The 22,829-nt window shown below is 46.0% G+C and overlaps 1 protein-coding gene across 2 annotated transcripts in view; it reads right to left on the bottom strand.

Annotated features, from left to right (window-relative positions):
- Positions 1-7,638: 7,638 nt before the first annotated feature.
- Galphas (G protein alpha s subunit) overlaps positions 7,639-22,829 on the bottom strand; it is a 128,858-nt gene continuing 113,667 nt past the window's right edge. For both annotated transcript variants that reach the window (XM_084589916.1, XM_084589917.1), the window contains one exon: positions 7,639-10,862. In XM_084589916.1, the coding sequence (XP_084446042.1) occupies positions 10,716-10,862 (147 nt within the window). In that variant the 3' untranslated portion in view covers positions 7,639-10,715. The remainder of the gene's footprint in view (positions 10,863-22,829) is intronic.

Here is a 22,829-nt window from a genome sequence, read left to right as displayed (position 1 = left end):
TTTCTTCGAACTTAAGGTCTTTGTGGTTGAAAATTTATTTTTTTTTTTGTTCACTCTATGACCTATTTTCTTCTCACCCATCCTGCCCTCTCCACTCATTCACACCTACTTTCTTCTCACCCACTTTCCCCTCTCCAGCTTTTCTTCTTCGGAAGCAAAAGCGTATTTAAACCCCTGCCAGTGATGATTGCTTTTCCCAGACGAAGTCCACTTGTCGAAACGTTGGCTCGACCTGTGAACTGAGGCGTACCCCATTTACCCTTGTTCAGTGCTCCTTCGTCTAATCAAGCAATTCAAGCGATCGTGTCTCCTTTCCTAACACCCTTCCTTATAGGAATTTTATAACTTTCGTTTAGGAGGACAAGGTTGGCAGTCCTTATAAATACCAAGGCCATGACTGCTGCTAATTTATCCTGGAAGCTTTCGTCGGCTACTGCGACGCATGTCCCCCCGTTCATGAGCTGTAAGGCGTGCAAGGCGCGTGGAAGGGTTGGGGCAGAGTCGCAATCGCAGTACAGCAGACCTCTGTAATGAATCGCAGACATGCGCAGGAGCGTTTAAAAGCATTTGTTAACTTTCTCGCTGCTCCGATACGCAGTTGCTCCGATAACCATAGCGCGTCGGTGGAAAGCGGCTGAAAAGCATACGTGGGGCCCAACGCCCAGACAGCGGCCCATTGTGCGGTGGTCGGTTTTCGCGAACCTCTAAATGGCCGCAGGCGTAGGGGGTGCGCGCTTTTGACTCGCCGACAAGACTGGTTACTTCGTGCCCTGTTTGAAGCGGGGCAGAAGCTAGGTAGCACCCGAGAAGTCAAAGCGCAGAGCGACGGTCGACTCAGCTAATTGCTACCAGATGCATCGCAACCGCGCGGCGGGCGCGCTATTGTGAAGGTCTGGTAAGGAGAAGCCGCCTCTAGACGGCAACGGGTCAGTCGGGCGCCCTTTACGGAGGACAAAAGTGCGCATTCAACGCTGGTTGTATTGATTAGGACGCATGCGGTCCGAAATAAGGCTGAGAATGTGTGTCTTCAGTATTTCCCCCGGAACAGGTGGGCATGAGAAGCGCTTCCAAACCGAGTGGGGGTGGCCCTGACGTCCGAAGACAAGCGACATTCTTGGGAAAGTCGTGTGGGGAAGCGAAATACCACAGGGAAATGGGGACACAGCCATTGTTCAGCGATGGCGAGTGATCTGTTTGGCTGTGATAATTGCTTGACTCTTAAGGGACAAGGTCAAGGAATATCAGGAAACCATGGGAGTCGTTGCACAAGCGGTATCCTTGACAAAGCGGGGTATGGGGACACGAAATACCACCAGGCAAAGGGAATGCGGCTTTTGTTCAACCACGCTGACTGGCCTCTTGATGCGGTAATTGCTTGGCAGAGCAAGGTCAAGTATTATCTGGAAACCGTGAGTACGGTTCGGTCTGTTTTTTTTTTGTCTCCAGTAGCAGAAAGAGTTTTCTGTAACACTGTGAAGGCTGTTGGGCGTGGCAAACACCCAAGATGACCAATCGTGATGATTGCGGCTGTAGAATGCCGCATTTTCGAAGCGAATTTGATGTTCTTTTCATGTTGTTTACTTTAGAGAGAGGGTAGCATACACTACTGATATTAGGGAAAAGAATCACTTGGGTTATGATAAATCGCCTAGAACATTTACCGTGATTGGGTATTAGGAAAAAGGGGCGGGGCTCCCAAGCCTTTAAAACTGGGCCCCAGATGGAGTGAGGTAAATTGCTCTGGGCTCATTCCCTGTTGTCCAAGTGGTTTAGACCTTGCGAGCAACAATGCCTGGATGCTGCGTGCCACAGCGCAGCAATCACGACAGGCAAGGCATGAGAAATGTTCCATTTCCTGCTAGCCCGAATCGACGGAAGCATTGGCTGACACAACTGAAAAGAGACTTCTGGGTTCCTACTGATATAAGATACCCTGTGATATTACTTGGTGTAGCTAAAAGTACAAACGTTGAATTACAATTAACTAATTAATGGCTAATAACTAAGACCTGAAATTAGTGTAGTGGAATATAACACATAAAAGCTATCCTGTGACATGACTTGGCATAACTTAAAGTTCAAGCATAATTCACAGCTAACTAGTTAACAGTTCTTAAAAAAAAGCCGGTAATTAGTGTACTGCAAACATACTAGCTATAAGCAGTCCAATGATATATAACTTCATGCTATAGCCTGAAGTTCAATATTTAATCAAAGTAATTAAATAACGGCAATTAACAAAGACCGACAATTAGTGCATTGCGATCGTGCAACATATAAGTTATCCTGTGATATATGACTTGACATTGTAGCCAGTGTTAATCATAATTATCTAATTAACGGCAATTACCAAAACCGATTAGTGTATTGCAATCATAATGGATATAAGCTATCCTGTGATATATGACGATGTAGCCAAAATTTCAAGTGTTAATCAATTCTCTATTTAGCGGTTACTAATAATGACTAAAGTTTAAATGGTAATAACGATTACCTAGTTAACAGTTCTCAACTAAACCGGCAATTAGTGTAGCAGGAATGTGCTCTGTATAGCTACCCAATGATATGACTTCATACTATAGTCAAAAGTTAAATCTAATCAGTTAATTAAAAACGCAATTAAAAAGACCGCCAATTAGTGATTTCCAATCATGCGATATAAGCTATTCTATGATATGACTTGACATTGTAGTCATAAGTTCAACTGTTAATCACAATTATCTAATGGCGACTAACTAAAATTAACTAAAGTTCAAATGTTAATCACAACTGGTTAAATGTTTTTAACGAAAACCGCAATCAGTGCAGTGCAAACATGCTCTGCATAAGCTATCCAATGATATATGACTTGATGTTATCATATGAAGTTAAACATTTAATTGAAATTCATTGAATAACGGTAATTAACGAAGACTGGCAATTAGTGTATTGCAAATGTGATGGATATAATTCACCCTGTGATAGACTTGTCGTAGCCAAAATTTCAAGTGTTAATCACAATTATCTCATTAACAGTGATTAACAATAACTACACCGAAGTTCAAACATTAATCATTAACTAGGTAAGTTCTTAACTAAACTGACAATTAGTGTAGTGCAAATGTGCTCTGTGTAAGTTATCCAATGATATATGACGATTCTAGTCTGAAGTTAAACTTTTAATCATAGTTAAATAACAGATTAACAAATACCGGCAATCAGTGTATTGCAATCGAGCTAGATAAAAGCTATCCTCGGATGTATGACTTGGCGTAAAGTTCAAGTGATAATCACAATTACCTAATTAACGATGATTAACTAAAATAACTAAAGGAGAGTTCAAATGGTAATCTCAACTAGTTCACAGTTCTTAAACCGGCAACTGTGTAGTGCAAACATGCTCTGTATAAGCTATCCAATAATATATGACTTCATGCCAGAAGTTCAATATTTAGTCAGTTAATTAACAAATTCCCAGTAATTGACAATTGCAAATAGTCAAGCGCAATTATAGTCGACGCAAGGAATCTAACGATACATTACTTGATATTGCAGCGCGAAGTTTTTTATTCACAATTAACCAAGTAACTATTGTACCTACAATAATTTTATTGCTATTATACTCGACATAAGCTTTCAATTCATGTAGCAGTTACGGTATTGTAGTTAGAATAAATCAACTACACTGTTGCTGTGGACACTTTATCTACATATTAGGTACAAGACGCTCGTCAACCAAGTAATGATACATCTGCTTGCAGACACCTCCATGCCGTCATCTGTTTTCAATCGTCTCGTCTGGAGGTGGTAGTTTCAGACGCTGCCTCCTATGATATTTCCTTTGTTGTAGCCTTCCTCCGCCTGCTCATTCCGATTGGCTTGGCAGTAGAGATCTCAAGCCAGGTTGTGAGCAGCCTCGTTGCCACTATCAGATTTGTGCGCCCGGGTCCAAACCTGATTAACTACAGTCCTATCCAATTCTTTTTGTCTTAGAATTTTGAGTGCCATGGGAGAAATATTTTAAGATGTCGAGCTTAGCAGCACCGACAATTTTGGCAGCGCCGGCTGTTTTGTCATACTCTCCTACCGTGGACTACATTTCACTGAAATGAAGCTCTGGCGCAAAACTTCAAGGAATAATGTGTGGCGAAGCTTCACAACTGGCAGACAGAGTACCGAGAACATTATCTTCCTCCTAGTTGTAAACATTTCAGGAAGTGTTGCTATGACCGAGGGCTCGGCTAGATCGTACCTGAAGCATAACTACATAGTGCAAAAGCGGAGAAACATGTAATGTACAATACACTACAAGCGTTGTATGTTCTTTTGTTTCTCGCGGGGGCCAGTCGCTCGGTAGGAAACTCTTCAATTTTATTTTGCTCTGTGGTTTTTACTTAATCGGTGCGGGCTCTACGCTTGCCAATGCATAGACCTTGTTTGGAGCCTCCGATTAAGTCTGGAGTAAATATTTTCGCGGAAATCACCGCATTACGACTTAGACTAACTGTGAAGATTGTGATAGTAGCCTATACTGAATTTTAATTTTCGGTTGTACATTCTTTCTCTGTGGATTATTTGATGCTTGGTGCTGCGCCAAGAATGACTCATCTAAACTCTCGAAAGAAGAAAGCACCATGGTGCTATATTCAGTTATATGCAATGAGTCAAAGAAAATGGTAGGCACTGGAACAATATTTTTCATTTCCACCCTGTCTCAGCTCCCAGTTTCCAGACTTCCGACTATTTCCAAAATTATATTGGGACCAGTGTGGCCACTGCGCGCACATAGCGGTTCACCCAGTACCATGGGCGATACCAGCGACACACTCAGCATCAAAAGGAAAATCCCAGCTTTTTTTTTTCTCATTTAAACAGTGCATCTTCTAGTCACAGATCCAGTGAATCTTGCAGAGTGCCAGCATCCCCAGCAAAACCCAGTGAAAAAACAGTTTTGCACTAGAAAACTCTGGAGGACGGTGGTTTCTGCAATAGGGTACATAGCTTTCATGTCATCTCATAAAATTTTAGTCGAAAGAGTTTTTGCAGAAAAGACTAGTGATTGCCCCTTCCCTGTGCAGTTACAAAGAATGAGTTTGTTTAAATCAAACGTTTAAACTACAAGAACGGTAGTTAGCCGAGTGCAATGTGGCCGAGTGAGGCCTTAGAAGCTCGTGTTCTTGCCACCAAGCAGAGCCGACATGCAGAGCCCAGGGGTTTGGAGAAGGGTCGTGCATAGTTTATTGCGTTCGACAGCACACCGAGCATGCTGCTTGATGAGAACCGCATGCATCAGAGACGAACAGGGGTGTGGATGGCAAAGGGCGGGAGATCGGCTAGGGGTACAGCAGTGCATGTGGTGCCTACTGTATGTTCGTCTTCCTTGCATTTTCGTTTATGTCTTAACGGCTTCATGGTAAGCACTCGCCACTTACAATTAAAGAACCTTGTGAGCGCATACCTACTTCCCATTTTGTCATTGGCTCCTTCAGGTTGAAAGAAAGGTAATCTGGAGAGATGTGTGAGGCTGAGGGGGACGGGACATTTCGAGGGAACTCCGAGCAGGAGGGAACTCTACAAGCAGAGCTGCCTCCTGGCCTGTACTACCGCTTGAGTGGGCACCGTCAACCCAAAGTCTCATGGTTCAATACTTGCAAACTATTTTTTTTTTTTTGTACGGAGTATCATTAAAATGCACCGATACAATAAATATACATTTTCGATACAGATACTTTCATTTTCAGCACGCAATACCTAACACTGATACATAAAATGTGTTGAAAGATAATAGTGAAGGTAAATGTATCAATACTGCCTATGATTGGTTGAGACCTGGGGAGTCCTTCAATGTAGACACAGCAGCTGCGAAAATTATTTCACCGATCGATACTTTGATACTTTCATTCCTTTTAGGCACACGATTCTTAACACCGATACATAAAATGTATCGAAAGATAGTATCGAAGATACACCCTTCCTTCGGGTATAGCAGTAGTCGGGGGTGGGGCAACCAAAGCAGGTTTGTTTTGGAGAAGCAGGAGCAGGTTTAGGGCAGAAAATGTGCGTTTTAGAGCAGCTATGTAGCAGATATGTAATCATTCTGTATCAGCAATATCAGCATTTTGGAGCAATTTGAAAGCATGCAGTCAATCTTCATTAAAACTGCAAAGGTCTCTGCTACCTTTTTTTGCAATGCAAAAACAGTAGAATTGGTATGTGTTTACAAATGGCCCTGTTGCGTATTGAAGACACTTCACAGCACGGAGTGTGAACAGCATGGGACCGGTACTGGAAGAAGCACATGAATGCAAGTGAGGGGAACATGCATACACAGTACAACATGCGACACTATCCCAAAATAAAAGTAAGACATGATGCGGCGAAGTGCATACCTGATCGCAGCTGTGGAACAGTTAAAACGCCTTATTGCTAAAAAAGCATGAAGTTAAGAAAACAAACTATGCCACTGAGCTGTACTTAGGAAGTGGGGAACTCCACTTGCCATCATGCCTGGAATAATGTAAACAAGTGCCTGTGCACCTGTTTCATTAAATTCAGACGAGAAAGGACTGTATCGGTGACAGTTGGCCGCGTGAGTCATACTTCGATGCAACCCCCAACCTATCTGAATTCATTAAATGGTGCAAGCATGCCCATGTCCGGAATAATGAGCGTCCGAAGCCAGACTTACACATGGGTGGACAGTGCTCCTATTTTGAACTAACGAGGGTCGAACTGACAAAATTTTACAAAACTTGTGTAGGATTAAAGCGGTCCCCGCGAAGTGTGTGCAGGAGTGTACGTGCTTTGTCGGTTCCACAATGTTCCCTAGATATGGTCTGCAGATGACGTGTCTCATTGGTACAATGGTTGAAAATGATCGCAACAATGGCACTCCTTTTGCCTTCTTCGCCGTTCATCACAACTCGACTGCACCATGGCTAAATGCCATGATGTGCTGTGATGCAACACATTTCAGCCGCTGGTGCTGCCACCCCTGCTCTATGCTGTCAAAGCATCCCTTTCTTGCCTAACTAGCATTATTGCACATGCTGAATCCATTAATCAAATACATGAAATAACTGTAGTGCAAAAGGAATAGCATTCCCTACTGCAAATCATTTAGAATGTTTGGACACTCCTGGAGGCCACAATATGTGTGTGTGTGGGGGGGGGGGGGAATGTGTCGAGCTTGCCTAGGCTTTTCGGTACAAGTGAGCAGAATTTCGCTCAATTTAATGCTTTTAGCACAGCATGGCATAGAAAATTGCATATGTATCAAAATGGCACAATTGGCACAGCTGTACCACCCGATTAGACGGGAACCCTATACAACGATGCGCACAAAATATGGCATGAACCAGTCAAACCTGGCTGACACTTGTTTTTCCTGCACAGATATCTACACTGAAAGCTACTTTCCTGTACTTAAATTTGTATTTCCTTCTTGCAGAACTTAGTTATAGTGAATATTGATTATATTTTCTTGACACTTCAGTACTGGTATAAGAGGGTGTCTTTGACTGTATCACCTTGTTGGAGTTCACTTCGGTGTCCCGAGGTAACATGCACAGCCACGCCTGGGCCAAACACCAAGGTCTGGCACACCAGGCATCGCACCAAAAGCATTAGAGGCGCTACCTTATGGCAGCCACTCAGTGAGACCTTTCGTGTTCAGGTTTATCATCAAGTAAAAACAGACAAGTGCGCAAAAGTTACACAACAAACACAATGTCTTTCTTTCTTAGAATACAAAAGAAAAAAATCCAACAGTTGAGCCTACTTGGGTACGGAAACACCACCTGTTTTTGTGTCTTTTTTTGTTTTTCCCCTGCATTTTTTTTTCTTCTAAAAGTCACCTGGATCTGTACAAGATACGGAGTGGAGAAAAATGCCATACAGAAACAAAACGCAGATGAAAGGAAGATACGAGTTGAGACACAATGCAAATAAACCACAGAGCGCCATCCTATTCAGCGCCTCCCCCGCCCTCCCTTGCACACACACGTTCACATGCGCACGTATGTCCTAGTTGAAAAAAAAAATGTGGGAGGAGGGGGGAATTTAAAATTTTAGAAATTGCACACCATGCCCAGCAAGTCCAGGGACGGACAATGATTTTGCCTAGGTCTGGATGCGTGTACTGCGGCAAGGGCACCCTGGAGACGCTGAAGAAAAATGAAAAAGGGGGAAATTCTCACCCCACACAGGAAGACATGCAACCTTGTGTAGCGCGCTAGTATTAATGAAAACCCCAATTACAGTAGCCTCTTCAGCAGCAAATTCTTGTATCATCAGTTTGCATTTCACTTCACCGTTAGTGATGAGTGACAAGCCATACTGCACACAGGAAACAAAAAGGTGAGGGGGTAGGGGGCAGTTTGTCAGCTGGGAGTCTTCCAACTGGTGATGACAGAGCTTCAATTTCCTTCGGCCAACAAATATCTCATGGAAGTTAACAAGAAAGAAATGGAAACATGCTGGCTTGGGTTTCGCTGTCAACTGCGTGGCCAGAAGCCTTTACTTTCTGAAGCCCACCTGGGACACCATGCTATAGGGCCCCCACTCCACTTGCTGGTACTGCGAGTCACCATGGCATTATTGTGGTATATACACAGTTGCAGAAATGCACACTGATCACTGGCGTGGAGGAAGAAGCATTAACCACATAAAAAAAGCCTAACGAAGCAGTTGATTCTATGGCCAGAGAAGCAAATGGAAGCACTACATATGAGCAAAATGGAAGCAGTTTTGAAAAAGGTGCAGCACGGTGGCCAGCAGTGTAGAATGGCATATAAGAATGGCCTGCTGGAAAGTTTCACATCTGTGTGGTTGGTTCAACAACTGCTATATGGGCTTAGTCCTCACGGGATAAGAGACTGGAGGGAGGGAGGAGGTTGTAGCTGCAGGTCTGGCCACATTGCTCAAACTCAACTCATGAATGCCTAAAATCATGTCCCAGCATTGTATGTGAACCGGAAAACAATACCTTAAGAAAGTGCTAACAAACCTTCAGATATTAGCTAAGCTCTTCAAGACTAAACCTATACACACTAATCTAACATTTTCTCTCAAACGAAAACTTAGCATAGCGCTCTGGTTGCAGTGCACCAAAAATGCTCCAGGCAAGTTAGACTCCTGCACGGAAAGAAGAAAAGAGGTGAAGGGGGGGGGGGGGGCTTCACTGCCTTCTCGCCACAGCGAACCAAGCAAGCACGAAAACCCAGTTGCACAGCGCAGGGTCCCTTGACAGAGAGGCGCTCTTGGGACCAGGTGCAGACAAGACGCGCAATGCCACCAGTGCTACCCCAGAGTAGTAGGCACAGTATTGCGTCCAGGCAGGTGTGTGCACAGGGCCACCCAGAGTTCCACGCTCCGCAGCCCCACTCCTTTGCTGGCACTGCCCCTTGCGACAATAACTCGATGCTTTGCAAAGACTCAACACCCAGGGACATAATACTTGAGAGTTGTCACAAATTGCCATCTTCCAGCTAAAACAGGGGCAGCCTACACACCCGACACGGCTTAGGCAAGGCTTCCTTCCATGTGAAAGGAGAAGGTGGCAAAAACAAAGATGTGTACACACACCGTCAACAACAGAAAAAAAAAAAAAGAGTATGGGCTAAAGCAATTGTCCAAAAACAAAATGAGGCCTTTCAAACAATAAAAAGCAAGGCACTGTAATGCTTGTGAGCAAAAGCTGCCAAATGCCCAAACTGAAATGTGGTGAGAAAGAAGTCTGAGAGAAACATCGTCCAGAGAGAACACATAAACCACTAGCAATGGTGCAACTGCAAACGACAATGTACAGTAATGCCCACATGGGGAGGATTCACTCCTGGGAGCTCTTCAGTTTGTGTTTGGCCACTCAATTATGTGCTCCTTCCTTTGCCCTCCATCAGGCCAACTGCACAGCTCTTTGCTTCTAACCACCACTGACAAGTCTAAAAACACCTCAATAATTTAAAAATAGCACTAAAAATCGCGAAAACACACAACCATCATGCTGAAGATGCCTACTTACAACAAAAACACACAAAAACAAAACAGACAGGAAGAAGTTTGCCCCTTCTATTCTATCCTCAAACATTGCAATGCCCAACCAGATTTTTTTTTTCTTCAAAACTCAAAGCAGGTTTTCAAAAAGTAAAAATAAACAAAGCTCAAAACAGTTTGGCAGCAAACAGTATTTCACCACAGAGTGCAACAAAGAGCAATTCCCAGCACAAGAGGGAACAACACCAGACTGTTAGTGGGTAAGCAATTTGGCCAAGAAAACACGTCCCTCAAGGAGTCTCCATGCACAGCCCCTGCTCCCAGTAGGGCCGGCGATATGCCAAACACAGGCAGTGATTAAGACACTCCACAGAACCCAGGGGGGGGGGGGGAGGGGGGTTAAACGCTTTCCAGCTGGCGCCAAGACTAACGTGGTGTGTGGCAGTGCACGCCAGACACGCCAGACACGCCCAAGTGCCAAACCAGGAAGGGGGTGGGTGGGGGTTGGGAGCGCAGCAGCGTCCGGCTGAGGTTGTGGGGCTATAACATAACAGCGCACAAAAAACAGAGAAAGAGAAGGTAACGGCTGCACCAGAACTTTCTTTAAGCACTTTCACTCACTCACTCAGTCACTTGCATGCACGCAACACAGTAAAATGGAGGGCCGGGCTTTGACTGTTCTGTACGAGGAGGAGAGAAAGAAAAGACTAGAGGAGAAAAACAGAAGGGGGGCCAAGCGCACATCACAAGAGCTCGTACTGGCGAAGGTGCATCCTTTGGATGATGTCTCGGCAGTCGTTGAATACGCGGCGGATGTTCTCCGTGTCCACGGCACAGGTGAAGTGTGGATAGCAGTAGTGCTTGCCATCTCCACTGGCTGTGCTGATGCGCTGCAAACAGACAACACTGACCATTAGGCTGTGCTCTGGGCAAAAGGCAAGCACTCAAAGCTACAGCATGGCCCTCAACCCAAAAGCAATTTGTGTAGGTTTGCAATGTCAACCATTTTTCGCTCACCACATCCACTTCACATCATATTGCCGCAAAACCTTCAAAACTGTATTTGTAGTTTTTTAACAGCCGCCGGCATGTGGCCTTATCGCTGCGATTCTGGCGCGCGTATCAATTCTGTATCCCGTGTTTGTTCATGCTTGTCGCGATATGACGCGTTATCATTTCCTTTGTCACGAACGATGCACCGAGATCTCTCTTGAATATTCCGATCATTTGCGTATGTTTCTACAATGTACCAGGTTGTGCTTGTAGCAGTTTGCGACGTTATCTAGATTGTTCTGAGCAGCCTTTAAATTGAGCGTTGACGAGTGTGACGGACATTCTTTGTTCGACGAGCACGTTTGTTGCTATCGCCACCACCGAGTTGCTTAATTCTTTTGCGGGCGCAAGTCAGCCCAATAAAGAGTTTCTTCAGTGCAATCACCGACTCTTCATTTGTGTCATCGACCTGGTCCCCACCACGTGACATCTGGTGGAGGTGCTGCCCCTGATCCGTCAAGCGAAGACCTCAGCCGTGTTCCTGTCGCCCTTGAAGACCAGCCTACAGGTCACCGAGCCAGCCGCCGACTCCAAGGCCTACAACCCGAACACGGTCTGCTGCCTGACCCCGTTCGACTCCGGAAGGCACCAACTTTGGAAATGGCCCAGTCAACAGCACCAGTCGTCTTCGTGCAGCCCAGAGTCTACTTTGTTCTTTAAGGACATGCCCGAGTTTCGTTCGAAAATCATGAGGCAGCTATGAAGGATTGGGAGATTTTCAAGGAAGCGTTTTTCACTGCCTTTTCAAGCATCGTCCAAAAGGAAAGAGCCCAGGCCCTCCTTCTGTCAAGATTTCAACTCCCTAACGAGCCTGTCCTGGAGTACGTTGAGGAGATGAAGCGCCTCTTAAGCCGCGCCGACCCTAACATGACCGAAGCTGAGAGAGAGTTAACTTTTTAATGCGAGGCGTTAAAGAGTCGCTTTTTGCAGGACTTGTTTGGAACCCGCCGAAAACTGCGGACGAATTCGAAAGGGAAGCATCGACCATCGAGATGACGTTGGACACCCGGATGCGCCGCTACGAGCGACCACTTCAGCTGGACTACTCAAGCCACTTCCCCAGCGCATCTGCAAGTGGAGAAAACCTTTGGGACCTCATCCGGGAGATCGTGCAAGAGGAGCTCCGCCAATTGCTGCCATCATCACAACAATCCCAGGTGGCGACGCTCGCGGACATCGTCCGTGAAGGGCGTTCCTCAAGCGACGGCTGCGACTGTTCCAGCACAAGAGGCAACAGCGATGAACTACGCTGCTGCATTATGTCGCCTTGCACCCCGACATGATGACTTTCCAAGCCCTCGCCGCTACCGTCCTGTTTCTGAAAGCTGCCCCTTGGCCCCCGCCCGCCAAGCCTACCAACGACCCCCAAGCCTCAGGAAGTGTGACGCCTGGAGGACAGCAAGCAACTGGCCATTATGCTTCCACTGCGATGAGGCCGGCCACATTCTGCGCCACTGCCCGTACCGACGAATTGGTCTGCTAATTTGCAGCCGACGCTCCACGACCACGACCAGGTGAACGACCACAAGAAATTGCCAATTATCTGCGTAGCGGTGAGATTGCGCCATCAAGCCGTCGGTTCAGGTCTCCATCGCCGTACAGGGCCCGCTTTGCGTCACCAAGCCGTAACTACAATGAGAGTGCGCGGAAGGTCCCCAAGCCCGCGCAGGGGAAACTAAACAGAGCAACCTTTGGAGGTGAGGTTGCTCAACGGCGAAAAGACGACCCTCCGCCGCAGACGACCACTAACGATGACGCAGCCATTTCATTTCCGCTCCACACGACGACATCGATGCCACCAGAGTGCAAGCCGACGGCGCCGCCCAGCGAAATAACAGTGGTATGCCCTGGCCATGATCTGAAGAAACGACGAAGCCTAGATCGGACACCAAGGCCCATGTGCAATGCAAGGACGCGAATAAGCGACCTTGAAGTTGATGTCGATGGTCGCAGAGTCACTGCCCTAGTAGACACCAGAGTTGACTATTCAGTCACCAGTGGACCGTTAGCCTCTCAGCTCAGGAAAGTTGCCACCGCTTGGGATGGCCCGTTGATTCGCACCGCAGGTGGCAACCTGATTACTCCATCGGGACGATGCACTGCAAGAATAACCGTAAATGGGCGTACTTACCCACCAGCTTTGTGGTCTTGCAGCAGTGCTCCCGAGACGTGATTTTAGGCATGGACTTCCTAAATGAACATAGGGCTATAATTGACCTCCGATCCAAGCTCCCATCAAGCTCTCTGCAGACAAAGCCATACCTGCTACGACGACTTCGACGTAGAATTGACCGAGAATCCCCGATCAAGCGTCGCAGTCAGCGTAGGTAGCACAGACATCGAAACCGCTAAAGGCATCGTCGAAGGAAATATCCAATTGCTCTTGGAATGAGGTGTCGGCATTGCAAGAGGCATCACGAAATTCCGGAGAGGACAAGCTCAGGTGCTGGTAACAAACTTCATCGAAGAATACCGGCACCTCAACAAGGGCACGACGATCGCTTTTCTTGACGAATTAGCAGACCTCAAAGACGCCCAGACCCGGAGAAAACAGCTGCAATCACACAATTCCCACTGCCTGTCGACAAGAAAGCTGTGCGCAGATTCCTTGGGTTGTGCGCTTATTATCGACGATTTGTCAGAAACTTTTCGCGCATCGCCGAACCTTACAAAGGCTGACATACCTTTTAAATGGAAAGCGCCTCAATGAGAAGCCTTTGATGAACTTAAGCGCCACCTGCAGTGCCCTCCTGTATTTGGCCACTTATGGAAACGCCGAGACCAAAATTCACACCGATGCGAGCAGTGTGGGCCTAGGAGCCATCCTAGTCCAGAAGAGTACCGGACAGGAGAAAGTAATCGCCTACGCTAGCAGGTCCCTCACAAAAGCCGAAGTCAATTACTCGACGACCGAGAAGGAGTGCTTTGCGATCATCTGGGCCACTTCTAAGTTTCCTTCATACCTATACGGCTGACCTTTCAAGGTGGTAAACTACCATCACGCGCTCTGCTGGCTGGCTAATTTGAAAAATCCCTCTGGCCGCCTTGCCAAATGGAGCCTACGGCTTCAGGAATTAGACTCGACTGTAGTCTATAAGTCTGGCCGGAAGCATTCCGACACAGACTGCTTATTACGCGCTCCCGTCGACGCTCCCCTGAAGGACGATGACGACGACGCCTTTTTGGGACCGGTAAGCGCCAGCAGTTTCGCAGAACAACAGCGATCAGACCCTGAGCTGAAAGCGCTAGCCGATTACTTAGAAAGACCGCTTCCCCTCCTGGTGTGTTCAGGCAACATTTATCATCGTTTGTGTTAAGCAATAGCCTCTTCGTGAAGAAGAATTTCGCACCAAACAGGACCGTGCAACTTCTTGTGGTGCCTAAAAACCTCCGGCAGGAAATTCTGCAGGCGTTGCATGATGAGCCCACAGCAGGCCATCTCGGATTTGCACGCATGTTGCGTCGAATCCAGAAGTACTACTGGCCGCGACTGCCTGCCGAAGTTGCCCACTACGTGAAGACATGTCGCGAGTGCCAACGACGCAAGACGTCGCCTATCAGACCAGCAGGACTACTAAATCCGATTCCGCCTCCAGGCTTGCCCTTTCAACAAATTGGGATGGATCTGCTCGGCCCCTTTCCAGCTTCGTCTATGCATAACAAGTGGATCATCGTGGCCACTGACTACCTTACCCGTTACGCCGAAGCAAAAGCACTGCCTAATGGTACCGCAGCAGAAGTTGCCAAATTTTTTGTCGAACAAATTCTCTTGCGGCACGGCGCCCCAGAAGTGCTCATCACGGACAAGGGAAAGGTGTTTACTGCAGAGTTGACGCAAGCCATCCTGGAATACAGTCATACAAGCCATCGACGAACAACTGCGTACCATCCCCAGACCAATGGCCATACGGAGCGCCTGAACAAAATGATTGCGGACATGATCGCTATGTACGTCGACGCTGAACACAAGAAATGGAGCGCCATTTTGCCATACGTGATCTTCGCGTATAACACGGCAGTCCAGGAGAAGACCAGAGCGACCCCGTTCAAGCTTGTGTATGGCAGGAAGCCCACGACGACGCTCGATGCAATGCTGCCTCACGTAACCAACGAGGACAACCTTGACGTCGCCGCCTACCTGCAGCGTGCAGAGGAAGCCCGACGACTCACACGGCTGCGTATTAAAGACCAACAGCCCACCGACAGGCGACGATACAACTTATGATGACGGCACGCAGAGTACAATCCAGGAGACTAAGTGTGGGTTTGGACTCCAATTCGCCGCCATGGACTCAGTGAAAAGCTGCTTCGATACTTTGGGTCATACAAAATCTTTCGCCGCATCGAACAACTGGACTATGAAGTCATTCCCGACGGTACGACAGCATCACAACGGCGACGCGCGCGCCCAGAAATCGTACACGTTGTTCGTTTGAAGCCTTATTATGCGCGTTAAAGAATCCGTGGTGTTTAAACTTTGTAATGCTTCTATTTAAGTTACTTTGTATATTTTGGAACATCGAGGCAATGTTTTTTAAGGGGGGAGTAATGCTGCAAAACCTTCAAAACTGTATTTGTTAATTTTTAACAGCCGCCGGCATGCGGCCTTATCGCTGTGATTCTGGCGCGCCTATCAATTCTGTATCCAGTGTTCATGCTCGTTGTCGTGATATGACGCATTATCATTTTCTTCGTCGCTAACGATGCGCTGAGATCTGTCTCAAAGATTCCGATCATTTGCGTATGTTTCTACAATGTTCCAGATTGCGCTAGTAGCAGTTTGAAACGTTATCTAGATTGTTCTATGCAGCCTTTAAATTGAGCATTGACGAGTGTGACAGGCATTCTTTGTTTGACGATCGACGAGCACATTTGTTGCTATCGCCACAGCCGAGTTGCTTAGTTCTTTTGCGGGCGCAAGTCAGCCCAATAAAGAGTTTCTTCAGTGCAATCACAGACTCTTCATTTGTGTCATCGACCTGGTCACCACCACGTGACAATATACTGTCCTCGTGCACATGAACTGATGTGCCTCAATACCACTGTCACGCACAAAGGAAAGCTAACTCAACGAATATGCAAGTGCCATTATGCGCTACACATCTAAGTTTAAGCTTTATTCTGCAGCAAACTTTGAAAAAACAAAAATGAATGAAATATTTCAAAACTTAACTCCTTCAAATTTTGCTCTCCACATTAGACATGAGAACTAGCCATTACTGCAGGAAGAATATGTCAGAGTCCAAAAACAAAGGCTACAGCACGAAACGACTGTGTGCAAATGAAAACAGTTCTGATAATAGACTGAACTTCCACCTTTCAAACTTGATTTTACAAATTTTCCCCCCCAAATTGTGACTCCTGATGAGATGCCAACGAGTAATAATTTTACCAAATCAATTTCCTAATATGGACTTGACCACAAACCACATTTTATAGAAAATTTCAATGCAACAGAAAAAAATTTGAAAAAAAAAAAAAAAAATCTCAGAACAATGGTTCAAAAATGCATGAACCTCTGCCATACTTCGCTGAGCTCGCAAAACACTAATAAAAAAAAAAACACAATGTGATTAGCCAGCATTATTACTCATGACATTCAGTGATTATACAGCAAATTGGTGCATAACAATAAAAAAAAAAAAAAAAAAGCAGAACCAAACTTTCAACAGATAAAGAATAGGGGACCACACTTGGTGGGTCTTCAATTTTCTTTTTTCTTCGATCATGGAGCCTATAGGATGATAAAATTATGAGACAGACAAAGCTGTCACGTATTCCCAGACTTTACTAATGGAAAGAAAATTTTGTGGTTCTTTGTCTTCAATAAGAGTGCCAAAGCATATTTCTTGAACCTTGCATAGCTTTTTAGCATTGACAAACTCCAACCAGGACTCAGGTCTGGTTGCTATGCAAACTCCGATGCCAGCATGGCCATCAGCAAAATTTTTGACTGCGAGAACTGTGTGCAAGACAAAGCCAGACAACATAGGAATGTTGCGAGCTGATGATTACAGCTGCTACTGACAATAATACTGAGGAGTATAGCTAGATGGGGGTGATCAAAGGTGAAGGTAGTTTGCTAGTTTCCAGGAGCAAAGTGAGGAGGCACTGAATGCCCTTGTAACATGCAAAAAGTATGTTCCCACTATTCACAAAGCAAAAGGAAAGCTGGTGATAAGTTTTTTTTTTTTAGATTTGCATATTTCTGTACTCCTTTTCAACAGAGCACCAGAACCCCTAATGACAGGTAAATCAATCACTTACCTTACCACCAAAGGAACACAGCAATATATTACCTCCTTCGTTACCATGCCTATTCAAATCGATCACCCGTGATCGACGCTTTAAATCACTCATTTCAACATGTTGGAATCGTTTCTCGTGCACCTAGTGCCACGCAATGGTTAGTCTAGGCACTGCACTTGTAGAACCGGTTTAAATTTTCTCGCTCTGGCAATGTTCTGATTTCTGTTGAACTTTTTGAGAACTAATGTGCATGTGTTTCGAAAGAGGGTGTAGTGGCCGTGCTTGCAAAAAAAATGTCCCACATGTGGTAATGCAAAATTAACATCAAATTTTTGTGATCAAGAGACTTCCAGCAAGTCAAATATTGAACCATATCGTTACCGGGAAATGCGGGACCAAAGTGATGTGCTCATTGACAAAGACGACGACCGAGGAACGCGGGCATGACGAAGCGTTGAGAAAGAGGACGATGCTGACAGAGTAAATACTGCACGGCTACTGAAGTCTTAGCGTCGAGTTCAGCCCATCGCAGTGCCGTTACACTAAGTACATCCCCGTAACATCTTGGTGGAGGTGCTGGGTACTCTCCATTCTATCTTCTCTTTGGAAGATCACGTGATACGTGATCACTCGCGCCATTCCAACCAGCTGCGCCACAGACGTTGCTGACTTCCTTTTGTACGACGTCATACTTCACCATGGTGCTCCCCGTCAACTACTTACCGAGCGTGGCCGCTGTTTCCTTTCCCGAGTTGTTGAGGAAATACTTCGTTCTTGCTCCGTTCGGCACAAGTTCACCACTGCGTATCACCCTCAGACGAACGGTCTTACAGAGCGTATTAACCGCACGCTCACCGACATGCTCGCAATGTACGTATCCGACAGTCATCGTGACTGGGATATTAGTCTGCCATTTGTCACCTTTGCATATAACTCTTCGCGTCATGACACTGCTGGGTACTCTCCATTCTATCTTCTCTTTGGAAGAAACCCTTTACTGCCCTTTGACACTTTGCTTCCCGCCGCTGGCCCCCGTCACAACCTATGCCCGCGATACCATCGCCCGAGCCGACGCTGCTCGCCAGATTGCTTGTCACAATCTCACCATCTCTCAAGAAGCTCAAAAACGCCGCTACAACGCTCACCACCGCGATGTGCACTATCCTCCCGGATCTCTGGTGTTGCTCTGGCTTCCGTGCCGTCGTGTGGGGTTGTGTCAAAAACTTCTGCCCCACTACACAGGTCCTTACCGTGTACTACGCCCAGTGACCGACGTGACCTATGAGATTGCACCGCTCCACCCAAAATCACCGACTACTACACCCACTTCCGAAATCGTACATGTCGCCCGCCTCAAGCCATATTACTCCCCCTCCACACCGCACGCCTAATACGCACCGAGACGTTGCCGAAAGCAGCAAAAAATAACAATGAAAAGAAAAAGGGAAACGACACGGGGCATGCAGTGAGCGCCCATTAGAGTCATGCAGATGTTCGTAAGATTCCGATGCAGATAGCTTTCACATATTGGTAGTGGAAAGCACCGGTGACACAAGGCAAAGAGTCAATGGTTACGGCACGACCGCGTGCGGCCTGCCCTAGCCTGGCCTTGGTGCTTCGAGCCAACTCCTACTCCTCCCCACTGCCCCAAAGTCGTTTTATGCAAGCAGCAGTGCAGATGGAAGCTGCTACCGCAGTCCCCCATACACTAAGCACGACCATGAAATGTTTCACCACCTCTATAACTTCAAGTAACCGGGATTTACTGTAAATAATTTCAAAGTAGTCTTCCCTACGGTAAATTAATTTTAGTTTGTATTCCGCACCATTCTTTTAGATTTTATGAGACAACTGCATATAATGTAATGTACGAAAAGAAAAATTGCAGGCTTTTTACAATTTTGTTGTAAACCGGTTTAACTTGTGGGGAACGGTCTCCCATCGTTCCATTTGAAGTCTGCCTCCGTGGTAGTTACCCCAGCTATCATAAGATGATGCCAGCGTGTATAGTTAACGCCAACTATCGAGAGATGGCACCAGCGTCGCGGCAGCAAGAGCACCAAGGACGAACTGGACGCGAGCGGACGCATCCTTGAGGCACTCCGCAGTCATCGGCAAGGCAAAGCCTAGGGGGACTGTTCCTGTTTGTTCGTCCTGTTCAGCTTCAGAGTTTATTCCCTGACCTAGCGTGGATGAACGTTCACCCATAACCTTGCTGTGAGATGGACGACTTATGGTACATTCGGTTGGGGGGACGAGAGCAGAGACGCCGAGCATTGCAGAGCAGCAAAGGAGCATGTCGAGCGAGGGTGAAACTGTCCTTCCACGGGAACGCTCTGCATGTCAAGAGCAGTGTGCCACGACCACTTGACCGCACTTCTCTTCCCAGCATTTTCTGCCAGCCCGCAGTGGCGGCAGTTGCAACCCGAGGTGAGGCCAATGCTCCGTGAAGGACTGCTTGTTTTGTATACCTTTGTTTTCATAGCGTGGCGATTTGCTTCCTTTGGCCCTTTTGATGCCAGCAACGACTTCAAACATGCATACAGCACCTGAGCAATGCTTTCCGCTCCTGACGCAAATTCGTTTGATTCCGAAGAGCTTGCCGAGCACCGACGCTTTGCAGCCGCCATTTTGAGCGTCAAGGAAAAAAAAAAGGCGCAGAAATGACGCTTCATGCCATGCGACTTCATCTAGACTCTCTTTAAACGAGAGAGCAGCCGGGAGTGCACTCGGCTGCTCTCAGCGGAGGAAAAGTCCTCCTCCTCTACCATTCAGGGGTGGAAGCAGGAGCATTTTGAAGCAGCTTTGGGAGCAGTAGTAAAGCCATTTTGGAGCAGCTTTGGAGCAACGAAACAAAAGTTTTGGAGCATTTGAATTATGTTTTGGAGCACGTTTATAAGGTCAAACACCCTTGATAATTGCAGTTTTCTTTTTCTGAAATACCAAATCTCCCATCTGATTCCTTTTTATGCAAGTTCAATGCCTTTCCAACCTCCCACTCATCTCTGACAGGACAGATGGCAAAGCATGTAAAGTCTATATAACACAGGCCAACCTTAGCAAAAACTTGGAAAAGTTTAGCAGAAAATGTAACGCTTGCTGGTGCGCCTTATAACTGAACATCTAGTCTCACCTAATGCGTTTACCTATTTTGACTTGATAGATTCAAATGTTGAGTCTACCACTGCGATGCGCTCTAGCAGCGATACTAATTTGGAGTTCAGATTAATGGGCATGACATTTCTGCTCCCTATCTTATGCATATCTACTTTATTTTCCTTATTTAGTATACACCTCAAAGCCCCCAGATATGGGGTTATATGATCCCTTTTGATCCTATGCCTCGGCTAATAAATTCCTGAGCACATGGATATTTTGTCTGCAAAAAAGGCGCCTGCAGACTACAATAACGCGTCTCGCCAAGCTTGGCGCCAGTGCCGCTCCCTTCCTTTTTGCCTACTGTGGGATTGCAGACGACTGCAGCACAACCTCAATCGTCTTGTCCATTTGTAAATATGGTGGAGGTCTACAGGGGTGAAAGCAGGCTCGGGCATTTTGGAGCAGCTTTGGGATATAAAGAGATGGCTTTGAGAGGTAGCCTTTCCATTCTACAGCTTTTTTACTTCACTGCCTCCTGCCAATAGTTCATCATTCTTTGCTTGAGCAATGCTGGCGCTCATTTTTAATATTTCGGCGATAAATTCCACATGCCTTTCTAACAATCTTGAGAAGCTGCCTAGTCATTCACAACTTTGGCGTACCAACTAGTGATGCAGAACTATCGGTAAATTGACTATTGATAATATCGATAGTTTTTTGAAACTATCGATAGTGTAAAAACTGATAAACTATCAATAGCGCAATCAATAGTGCAATCGATAGTGCAGTCGATAGTACTATAGACTGCACGCTATCGATAGTGCTGTCAATAATTATGCAGTTTTTGGCCAGCGATATTGCCAAGACATATGCTATAACCTACTATCAGCAGTACTCATTTCAAGTAATTTATGATCAAGTTTAGGTGAATGAAATAAATAATTTAACTCCGCAGTCAAAGTGCCGGATTATGTCCATCAATAAATTCATACTCAAACGTAACCTGTTAAACCCAACCAACAGATTCGGTGCTTGATTTTTTATTCTTAAATCACAAAATGCAAATATAAATTTGAAGCAGCATAGTTCCGCACACTTGTTACAGCTTCCTCTCCGATATGAATGAACAGTTCAACAGTTGTCGTTTGTCAGCCAAGCATTCTAGCGAAGGAACATAAGCATGTCAACTTTCCTGGCCTTCAGCCTGCTCCTCCTTTCTGAAATTATCTGTTCAGTCGCTGAGAATATGCGTTCTGCTGGTACTGACGTTGCTGGAACGCACAAGCACCTCCAGGCCACTTCAGAAAGCGGCGTTGTGAAGCACTGGCAAGACCTTCAGAATTCTAAAGGGTTGCTCGTCCTTTCCCGTAAATGTAACTCAAGGTACTGGCGAACCATTCGCTCTGCGTTGAAGCTTTTCTTTTTCTTTCATCTCTATTTTCCCTTCTGTCCGCACGAGGCAGCGGAGGTGGCTCAGCTACAGAGCCAGTAGCAGGCCCATGCATTTTCTTTTCCTACTCCCTACAGACACAACAACCATTCACTATGCTTTGGAGATTGCGGTTGAGGGCTACTCTTGTCTCTCGAGGAACCGCAGAATTCGGCATCCTGCTGCAGCTTCGTTTGGAACTGTCTGCTGTCTAGATGATTTAACTGCAGAACCAGCTGATACCGATAGTACTATCTATAAAGCTATCGAAATAACCTATCGATGGACTATCGATAGCGCCATCGATAGACTATAGAATTTACTATCGATAGTACTATCAATAGTACTATCGATAGTTTTTACCATCGATAGTGACTTAACTATCGATAGCATCGATAGTACTATCGATAGTTCTGCATCTCAAGTACCAACCCATAAAGCTTCAAGTATGGTTTTGTCTGCTGTAGGCCTGGCCAGTTTGTCATTGACAAAGAGGCTCGATGATGAAGTACCTGCTTGATTTCACAGAAGAACCATTTGAATAACTCATGCAGTTTTTGCAGTTGGGACAAGTTTTCTTCTTAACCGCTCAAAGTAGTTTGCGCTACCTGCTTCGCTTGCTGAGCTCATTTCTCTCCACCGGCGATTCAAAAAGCTGAGATGGGGTGCTCCATCACATGCACAGCGAAGTTTTTTTTCCGCACTTATCGCCAATTGTCAGCGGCTCATACTAAATTTGAGTAAGCAGCCGCTCCGACGTTCTTTCATGCCCTGTCACCCTCCAATCTCCTTACTTTCCACACCCTCCTCCCCCAACGTGGCGGGCTTGGTTAGCCTCTGACCAGCTGCAAGATCAGTGACCTTGGTGACCCTGGCCCAGGACATTTTCAACGCTTAATATAATGCATTAAATAAAGTTGTTTCCTCCTCCTCCTCCTACTAAATTTACTTACAAATATTTATAATGCTCTGTGCTTCCTTCCCTTGCAAAAATTTCATTTGTATTAAGCCCAGTGCAAGATACGTT

This window comes from Amblyomma maculatum, chromosome 1 (genome assembly GCF_055883805.1).
Source record: "Amblyomma maculatum isolate TAMU_Amacu chromosome 1, ASM5588380v1, whole genome shotgun sequence".
In the NCBI taxonomy this organism is placed as follows: domain Eukaryota; kingdom Metazoa; phylum Arthropoda; class Arachnida; order Ixodida; family Ixodidae; genus Amblyomma; species Amblyomma maculatum.
The sequence above is the reverse complement of the archived record's forward strand: the minus strand, read 5'-3'. Positions and strand labels throughout refer to the sequence as shown.